The sequence below is a fragment of the Mchenga conophoros genome, linkage group LG15 (genome assembly GCF_057382185.1).
Source record: "Mchenga conophoros isolate Kocher_MC1m ecotype Shallow Benthic linkage group LG15, M_conophoros_male_GT1.1, whole genome shotgun sequence".
Lineage (NCBI taxonomy): Eukaryota > Metazoa > Chordata > Actinopteri > Cichliformes > Cichlidae > Mchenga > Mchenga conophoros.
The window spans coordinates 21,944,985-21,955,515 of record NC_140540.1 but is presented as its reverse complement, the minus strand read 5'-3'; the positions used below and the strand labels follow the sequence as shown (position 1 = coordinate 21,955,515).

At 40.0% G+C, this 10,531-nt stretch overlaps 1 protein-coding gene across 1 annotated transcript; it reads left to right on the top strand.

The window, feature by feature from the left end:
- Nucleotides 1–234: 234 nt before the first annotated feature.
- On the top strand, nucleotides 235–3,350 carry ucn1 (urocortin 1). Its single transcript, XM_085246560.1, has 2 exons — nucleotides 235–1,350; nucleotides 1,767–3,350. Exon 2 carries the CDS (start codon nucleotides 1,770–1,772, stop codon nucleotides 2,214–2,216), a length of 447 nt encoding a protein of 148 aa, XP_085102686.1. The 5' UTR covers nucleotides 235–1,350; nucleotides 1,767–1,769; the 3' UTR covers nucleotides 2,217–3,350.
- Nucleotides 3,351–10,531: the final 7,181 nt, after the last annotated feature.

Below are 10,531 nucleotides of genomic sequence, written 5' to 3'. Positions count from 1 at the left end.
GATTAGCTTGACAGACTGGTGGGTGGAGGTGCAGCAGTTGGTGTACAGGGAGAAGAGCAGAGGAGAAAGAACACAGCCCTGAGGGGAGCCGGTGCTGATGGTCCGGGAGTCCGAGACATTCTTTCCCAGCCTCACATGCTGCTTCCTGTCCGTCAGGAAGTCAGTGATCCACCGGCAGATGGGATCAGGCACATTCATCTGGGAAAGCTTGTCTCGGAGATGGTCTGGAAGGATGGTGTTGAAGGCAGAGCTGAAGTCCACAAACAGGATCCTGGCGTAGGTTCCTGGGGAGTCCAGATGCTGCAGGATGAAGTGTAGGGCCATGTTGATGGCGTCGTCTACAGACCTGTTGGCTCTATATGCAAACTGCAGGGGGTCCAGGAGGGGGGCCGTGAGGGTCCTGAGATGGGAGAGAACTAGGCGCTCAAAAGACTTCATGACCACAGATGTCAGAGCCACGGGTCTGTAGTCATTTAGTCCAGTGATCCTAGGTTTCTTGGGGACAGGGATTATGGTGGAGGACTTGAAGCAGGCAGGCACATGACATGCCTGCAGTTTAAAGACGTTTTTCATGTTCACAGCTTCTATTTAATCTTTAAAAGTCATTTCTTTGTCTCATTTGGCCAAAGCAATACTTTGCTTTAGAGCACAGCCTGGTGAAAAATAAAGTTTTAACTTCAGGCAGGTGAATGTGAGCTGAATTAATGCTGATTTATTGTCTTTTACATCTTCTTGCATCACTTCAGCGCTTAGTTTCTGCCTCTAATTCACCTCTAATTCTTTCATTTGAACTTCTGAAAGTGAAATAGCCCTTTAGCAATGCAGTGCAGGGAGACAGGCTCTTCACAGATTTTGATTCATATTATTATTATTCAGATTATTCATATTTAAGAGAGAATTTAAGGCAGTGCGGGTTGCAAAGAAAAAACAATCACGCACAACAAAATAATTCTGATAATATAAGAATAAAAAGTTGGGCAGGTTCCTGAATCGCCCCAGAAATCCCACACCTATTGGCACCTTCCTCCTGTACCCCTGTGAGTTTACCTCATCAAACTTGATGACACACCAAGGATGAAAAAGAAATGAAGCTGTAAAAAAAAAAATCACGTCCTTTATTCGCCGTCCATCACAGCTTCCCCAGCTGTCCCTCGGGACTTCTGTGCTTTGCGTCTCGATAGTTGTCCGGTTTCCAATGCGCTATCTGTGCTCACATTGACGTCAAAGGAGCGGGCAGGACGTATAAAACCCTCCGGTCCCCTCTAGTCTCCGCTCACAGGGACTTTTCAGACTCTGCTGAATCTCACCGGCCGACCGCAAAGTCCAGCTGCAGCATCTGGAGACAGTAAAGTAAGAACAGTAGTTCTTTCATTCAGTCTAAAGTTTTGTTCATCATTTAAACTTTTTAATAACCGCGCAGCGAGGTGCTCGTCATCTTATGCGCTTTAGCTTGAACAATCTTTTGCTACAAAAGAAAATGTTGCCATTAAATATTCTTTTGTAATTTTAATTCCAGTTCAAGTAAATGTTCTAGAAGATTTAGGTTTTCCATCAGATTGACAGATAACATTTATTTTGCCTTTGGAGCGAACATGAGACTTTACATCTGCCGAATCACGACCCAAACCAAACTTTAAAGTTTTAAAAGTGTATGAATGTCACGCTTAGCTCAGAGAGAATGTAAATAAAACACAACATTTCCAAGATACACTATGAAACGTACTTTTAAACCTGAATGTCATCTTAAATGTTTCATTTTCTTGCAGGACATGAAGCCAGTCTCCCTTCTCCTGCTGCTCTCCTCGGTCCTCCTGTCATCACACCTCCGTCCAGCCGCCGGCAGACCGCGCACCTTCCCTGGCTGGATGAATGGCAGCGGTCGCCTTCAAACGCAGCAACTGGACGAGGTGCTCCTCAGAGCGGCTGCCGCCGGGGACAACGCCGCCTCCGATCTACTGGGCGAAAACATCATGAGGATTCTCCAGAGGAGGAACCCGGATCGTCTCCACCTGCTCCCGCCAGAAGAAGACAGCGAGGAGGCGGAGGAAGCGGCTATGAGGACCGCGGCGCAGCTGCTGAAACGCAGCGAAGAGCCGCCGCTCTCCATCGACCTGACCTTCCACCTGCTGAGGAATATGATCCAAATGGCCAAGATGGAGAGCCAGAGAGAGCAGGCTCAGCTCAACCGCAAAGTGCTCGACGAGGTGGGGAAGTAAATCTCTGCTTCTTTTTGAAAATGCCTCCTTAACAGAGCCCAGAAGCTGTATCAATATTCCAGACCTCTGACATTAGTTTCTGTTCGTGCGCCTGCCTTCCTCTCCACATCATTTTACGCACATTTGGTGCCATTTTACGCATCACAGCAGCTGTCATTAAAATGTAAAATGTTTTAAATGTTATTTAAAGACATTGTTGGAAGATATGGAAAAGGACCTCTCAGAACCCCGCTCATTTCAAACACACACAATCCTCTTAATCTCTGGACTTGTGGTGGACTCGTGGCAAAAAGGGAAAACCCTTGGATATCAAGTCGTTTTCACTCTTTGAAGTAATGGATGTGGTTTGACTTGGAAATCAACACTTCTTTATGAATTTATGTCTAAAATAAGTTGTTTAAGCAGTTTGTGTGTATGTGTTGTATGCTTAATGTTTTCAGAAAGACTAAGCTGACCTGGAAATCTATGAACCCACTGAGAAGTGCTTTAGTTTGACCTTTGAATGCTGTAGATGTGACAGATTAAAAGAAAGAGTTTATGTTTGCCAGCAGCCACAAATGTTAAAAATATGTATTTATTAATATTTAGTTAAGTATAAAGTAATACAAATGCACATTCAGATTCATTTAGATTAGTTTAAGCAAACTACATGTTTGTACAGAGTTGTAGAAATTGTATCTGCTTGCCCAAAGTTAAATTTCTGTCACTGTTGAGAACCAGAGGACAAATTTTCAAACTTTTTTCTGTCGGCCCAACTCGTTTGTATATCATCACTTTGTCTCTTGATCAAGCTCAATAGACAGATGGCTATTACCTTTTACATTAATTTCCCCCCTTTCTGTCATTTTTCTTTGAGCGGGAGCACTATCACCTGTACTGTATCTACTGTAGCATGGTAACCTACAAAAAAGAAAAAGAAAAAGGAAAAAAAAATGCTTAATTTTACTGTAACATTCATGTCTGACACCAGTCTCTTTGTTTTAGCAAATGAAAAAAAAAACAAAGCTTTTTGCCATTTATATTTTGTAATAAAAAAGTTTGAAGTAAAAGTGGATGCCTTTGATGTTGTTATTGTTGCCATCTATGTGTGTGTATTGATCATAAAATACAACCTCATACTCTGATGAAGTGTCATCAAGTGTTTATTACAGCAATTTTTGGAATTTTCCTCAGCATATTCACTGTCTACATTACAGTAGTTTAGGGTTATTTCCTGTCTTCATTGGCCGAAGGGCAGAAATGGGCAGGTTTATTGGTCCATAGAATGATTATGAAACAAGTGGCAGTCAATTCTCCTCCCTATCTTGATATTTCATCTCCTTGTGATTACTGTGCAGGACTTTATGATTATTTTTGATGGATTTGCATCTCTTCATAGTCTTTCTTTTTTTTTTTTTTTTTTAATGGAACATTTCGCCAAAGATTGCATAGGCCCACCCTAAACTTTTCAGTCATGAAGGTGCCTTAGTTTGAATTCAAATGACCTCCATTGATTTTTCTCTGATGCCACTCCAATCTAAAAGCCTTACATTTGCATTCAGCTTTTACTTTCTGGTTTAGGTCCAATACAAGGAGGCTCTGTTTGGGAAGCTTGTTTTCATTAGGTCTTAACCTGGGACTGTGTTCAAAGCAGAAATTCTAATAAGCAAATTAAGTGAAGTTTCAAGTACTGAATTAGAACAGCTGTTGAAGGACACCAGTAAAATATATCAAGAAAATCCGCGAAGAATGTGTCATCATTTTTAAGTAGTTTGTTATCTCATCATAGGAGCAGCAGCTGATTAGGCTCAGGCTTGATAGAAGTGACAGTTAGTGGAGTTGTGTCCAAGTTGTTGAACATGATAAGACAGAGAAGAAACAAACGCAGAAGTGAAAATGGCCTCTGGGTCCTGTGTTTCTATGACTCAGTCCATATTGTGGGTGTGTGGCTGATTCTTCACCAGCTGTCTGCGTGAGTGTGTACATTGTGCCTCACAAATGCCATCGCACTTCACTTTGTGCATCAAAGGAAAGACAAACGTATCGTATTTCTTTCAACTCTGTTAATGTGTTCAAGTAGTAAATAAGGCCAACAAGCATTTTTACTTATTTTTTACTTATACTTATTTTAATTATGAGGTAATGCTAAGTCATGTATTATTTTATTTATGATATAGTAGATATTTTTGGATTGGGCCTGGTGAAAAATTCCTGTCTTTTTTAATTATACATGCATAAAGTTTTTAAATTCTCATGTGTCTGGGGTCATATAAACTGAAATCAGAGTAGTCAGGATGTAGATTATGTGTGTATAAAAAAGCAGCTGTATAACAGTACTTAACATCACTGAAGCCTTGGACAATAGTTAAAAATGTTTGCATACATCAGATAATAGATAATACTGGAAAAACTAGATGAACAATCCATTAAATGGTTACTGATTGATTATCTGGAATCAGACAAACAGGTGTTCAACAAGGATCCATTCTTGGACCTCTTTTGAACTCCACACACAAAAAGCCATTACCTCAGCCAAGAAAAATTGTAATGTACATGTTTATGCAGATGGCACTGTTCTACATGGCCAGTGTTTCTCACATATAGACATTACTTTGGTGGTGTACCCACGTACGTTAAAACCACCCCTTATGCATATTTGGCAACTCATCTCTCTCCAAGAATGACATCATCTGAATTCACTAATGAATAATTTGATGATTCAGTATCATTGTATTATTTGTCTCTCACATTGTTCTGGAGGAATTTTCTCGTTTACACTTCAGTTCATTGAGGTTTGTGAGGATTCACTTACACATCACAGCATTTCTACTGGGATGAGGTCTGGGCTTTGACTGGGCCGTCGTAACAATTTTTTTCTTTCTTTTTTTCAGCCGTTCTATTAGATTGGGATCATTGGGATGGTTGTGTAACATATTTTCAACCATGCTCACATTTCACCCTAAAACGCTTTGGATCTTTGGAGTCCATCTTTAGTTAAATGACTGCAAGGTACCGAAGCCTTATGGCTGCAAAACAAGCCCAAACCATCACCCCTCCTGACAGCCTGACAGCTGTATTTGTGCTGTTGTGCATATTTCTACTTTGCTCGGGCCTGTCTAAAGGACATTCCAGACGTTTTGTGTTTTGTTTAGATGCTACTTTGCAAACCTAAGATGTTTTATTTATTAATATATGTTTGTTAATTTTTACTCTTCTGTAAAGCATCCTTGAGGTTAATATTATTAATATTATTATACGTAGAAGCTTCTTGTGACAGTGCTTTGTCCCCTGGTTCAGCAAATATCTATTTATTCTAAATGAATCCATATAACACAGACCTGTTAAAATGTACAGTAAATTATATTGACAATTATTAATAATAATGTGATTCGAACAAAGTGATGATCTACAGTGTGTGTTGTGGTATTTAGATACAGAAATAGAAAAAGGTCCGTGTCTACCTTAAGTTGGACTGTCTGATTGTCCTGACCACAAAAACCATCAGGTTTGACCCAGAAATGCCAATCACGGACCAGCCAATGAGAGGAAAACAGATCAATAATGTATTTTTGACCAAAGCCTTAAAAATTGAAAATATTGTTACAAAAAAAATCAATGCATTGGTTGGTGTAGGAGAAGCATGATCATTAATCTCTCAGAGCTGACTCACTGTGACCTGGCTTGAACCAGTGAAGGAGGGCTGACGGATGCTGACGTCAAAACCTGCAGTCAAGGTAAGAAAATGTAAAATCATGGAATAACTTTTGCCACCAGCTTTGAAAGTTCTCCTTCCAGTCACCACCATCCTTTTGCATCTCATGGTTCAGTCAATTCACTCTACAACAAAAGCACCAACAAAAAAAACAAAAAACTGTGGCTTTGTTCAAAATTTCTAGCATTCATCACACAACATGAAAACAAATCCACATCTACAAGTCTTTCTCAAAACATGAAAGTGTTCCCATGATAATCAGCCATGCTATTATAATCCCAAGTTGTGTTTAAGTCAGTGTGTGGCTAATTGTTATTATTTTTAATTGTGTTTGTGTGTTTTTGTAACTTGATTATACCTTTGTTTAATCATTTGACTGTCATCACTTTGACGTTTGTTGTCATTGCACAATTATACTTTGTACAATGGCACACTGACATTCTGGTACTGTCCCACATTGGTGCTAAAAGAAAGACAAGCAAATCACAACAATACTATATACAATATAAAATGTAAAATATGTCCAATAGATATAGTATGCATAGTCGAGAGACACATTTGTGTCTTTGGTTTTCTTTTTTTTTTTTTTGTTTAGAAAGGTTTGAGTCTGCCAGGCACTCCCACAGGCATCCCAGCTGTCAAAGGGTGAGAGGCTGGGTACACCTTGAACAGGTTGACAGTCTATCACAGGGCTAATTAACTTCTACTTCTTCTTTTGGCTGTTTCCTTTAGAGATCGCCACAGTGGATCATCTGCCTCCATCTCAGCCTTTCCTTACCACCCCCCTCTGTCACACCAGCCCTCTGCATGTCCTCCTTCATTACATCCTTTAGTCTTCACTGTGCTCTTCCTCTTTTCCTCTTGCTTGGCAGCTCCATATTTGACATCCTTTGTCAAATAAAGTATATTCACACTACCCTCCTCTGTAATATATCTACTTAACCTTGCCCCTCAAACTTTGACTTCAAACTGCTAAACCTGAGCTGTCCACTCAGTTTTAATCCTGTCCATCCCGGTCACTCCCAGTGAAACTCTTATCCTTTTCAGCTTTGCCCCCTGCAGCTCAGTCGCCTGTCAGTGACACTGTCTCCAAAAAAATTACTTCAGCAGGTCTCACTACCATCTTGAAAACCTTCTCTTACGCTCTTGCTGGTATCCTTCTGTCATAAATCACCGCTGACACTCATCATCCCAAATATTCTCGGCAGATGGCCGCCCCTCCCTGAGCCTGGTTCTGCCGGATTCTTCCTGTTAAAAGGGAGTTTTTCCTTCCCACTGTCACCAAAGTGCTTGCTCATAGGGGTCATATGATTGTTGTGTTATTCTCTGTATGTATTATTGTAGGGTCTACCTCACCATTTACTCTAGTTTAATTAGTTTAAATACAATATAAAGTGCCTTGAGGCCATTGTTGTTGTGATTTGGTGCTGTATAAATAAAATCGAATCTCCACCCACTCCATCCTGCACTTCATCTTTTTCTTTGGATGTGTGACTCCATGTGTTTGCATCTGCGACAGATTTATTCTGTCTCATTTCTACTGATATTCATTCCTCCACTCTTCAGAGCGCACCTCCACCTCTCCAGGCTTTCTTCAACCTGCTTTTTACTCTACACATCATAAAATCATCTGCAAACATCATCGTCCACTCCAGCCTGCCCTCAACTATCAAACTGTCCATCACCATCGTAAACAGGAAGGGGCTCTGAGTCAATCCGTAATGTAATCCTCACCTTCACCTTGAAGCCTGTCATCTGTCATTCCTACAGCACACCTCACCACTGTCCTCAGACATATCCTGCACCACCCTCAAATCCTTCTCTGTAACTTCAAAAATGCTAAAAAAAAAAAAAAGTGATAATAAAACAATAACTCTACTTGGAACTATAAACATCTTTGCATGGTCCAACAGCAATCCATTTGATAAATGTTGAGATATTTTGATCTAAACCAAAGTGGTGAATCAACCAACATTCCCACCCATGGAGCGAATGTCTTTAATCATCCTGGCTCTGAGGCTTTTTATGTTAAATTTGTGCGATTGTTGGACCAGTTTCAGCCACGGATTAATACACATTTGGTGTTCTAGTGGGTATTTCCGGCAGCATTGCTCATTGATGTCTTTTTAATAGCTTTTGGAATGCCACAGAAGAATTAGATCTCTCAGAATTGGGATGCACAAAGAGTATTTGTCTTTAGGAAAATCAATTCTTTGTTGGTTTTGTTTCATATTTACCAGTGACGATATAAATGATCATTCATTCTTTAACTAAAAGCAGCAGATAAAGCATCCCTGCTTATATCCTGCCATTTACATATTTAAAAACAGTTCGTTCCAGATATTAACAAAATCATCTATTGCTGTATTTCCAGGTTTAGGACATACAGACACACATTTGATCCCACTGACTTTAATCTCTACGTTATTTTCTCTTAAAATTTACCTAACATGTTAAAAGCTGTACTGCAGCTTTTGGAAAGATTTAATCCTGAAGAAAACACATGGAAAAGACTTTTTTCCCTTTCCCACCCACAGCACAGAACACAGTGCTAAATCCACTGGATGCATTTCCTGTGAGTTACACACACACAGATATATTTACACACAATGCATTGGCTTCTTCTGCTAAACAAAATGATGTGGGAGGCAAGATATGTGGCCAAGTCAGTCCTCCCTGCATCTGCTGCTGCAGGAGGAAACACAGAGGTACATAAATGTGTGATTTCATGTGGTCTTTTATGTCCGAGGATTATGGAAAACATCTATTTGCATCTCTGTGGGTTTTTTCCCTCCCTCAGGACTGCAGGGACCTCAAGTACAGAACAAAAGACAAATATCATGAGATCAGTGTCACCATCCCACGTCTGAACAATCACCAGTGACTCTCCAACTGCTCGGCCTCATGTTCCTGTACTCCACGCATACGCAGCACGGATGGAGGAGGAGGAGGACGCTGTTGTTGATTGCAGCCTTTTGACTGAATCAGCATAAACACACTGATGAGGGGAATCCTTCACGCTGCTTTACGTAAGTGGTCTTGTTAGAGATGTTTTCACACATCCTCTCTGTACAGCAACAAGAACCTCCACAAACAGCCTCTGACACATTTGCACTAATTCAGTCAGAAGCGATCAGACATGTTTTTCTTTTCTTTCCTTTTGCATTTGTAGAAATTTTCAGAGTTTCTGCACTTTTAACCTCAAACCACCAAGATTTCATACAGGGATTCTTTCTCACTGACTCTGTTTGTGCTAACTGCAACTTTACTGTTTCCTTCATCTACGGCAGGTATGAAACAATGTTTTTCTGTTCAGTAGTTATAGTTTTAATGCAAAAACTAGTTAATCTAATTTGTCACATTGGGCATTAAGTGTCTGCCACATTTAATTCTTCTAGTCTTGCTCCGTTTTTCATAGTTGTCTCCTTAATCTGGCCATTGCAAATTTACAGTCTGCCGCTGAAACCAACAATAAGCTTCTTTTAAACTCTGATAAAATTAAGGTCACCGCGTCACGTAAATTATTCAGCCTACAGTTCATATTCAAACGTTTTGATGTTATAAAACTGAAACTATTAACTGTTAGAAATATGTTTAGGATTCTGGTTGGATAGCAGACTCACAAAAAAAGGAACCAATCAGGTTTCCTTTCTGCTATGACGAAGATCGTTGTGAGATGAAGAGTGGACTTGATTTAAAACAAAGACACATAATGATTTTTAGCAGAGGTTTCTATATTAGACAATAACCTATAACAATTATACACTACCAGTCACAATTCTGGACACACCTCATTTAATGGTTTTTCTTTATTTTAATGACTATTTACATTGTACATTCTCACAGAAGACACCAAAACTATAAATGAGCACATATGGAATTGTGTAGTAAACAAAAATGTGGGAAATAACTCAAAATATGTTTTGGCACTTTTGGCATTCTTTCAATAAGCTTCATGAGGTAATCACCTGAAATGGTTTTCCAACAGTCTTGGAGGAGTTCCCAGAGCTGCTGAGCACATGTTGGCCCTTTTGCCTCTGTGGTCCATCTCATCCCAAACCATCTCGACTGGGTTTAGGTCAGGTGACCGTGGAGCCTAGGACATCTGACACAGCACTCCATCACTCCCCTTCTTGGTCAAACAGCCCTTACACAGCCTGGAGGTGTGTTTGGGGTCATTGTCCTGTTGAAAAATAAATGAGGGTCCACTAAACACAAACCAGATGGAATGGCATGTCACTGCAGGATGCTGTGGTAGCACACCACCTCCTCCATGCTTCACGGTGGGAACCTGTAGAGCAAGGCCAAGGGTTTGCAGCGCTGTCAAAGCCAAGAGTGACTACTTTGAGAAATCTAAAATGTAAGAGTTGGGGGAGGTAATCAATTTTTTCTTAATTAATTCGTAATTCTTCATAATTCCAAATATCTTGCTTCATGTAATTGATATATCTACAATCTAGAAAGTAGTAAAAACAAAGAAAAACCATCAAAAGAGAAGGCGTGTCCAAACTTTTGACTGGTAGTGAATATTATAATAGTAATAATATCGTCAACAGTCAGTGCCTCTTGTCAGTTTCTGTAAAAGGTCAATACTTTTGGTCAGAATTGTGGATTCTGAATGTTA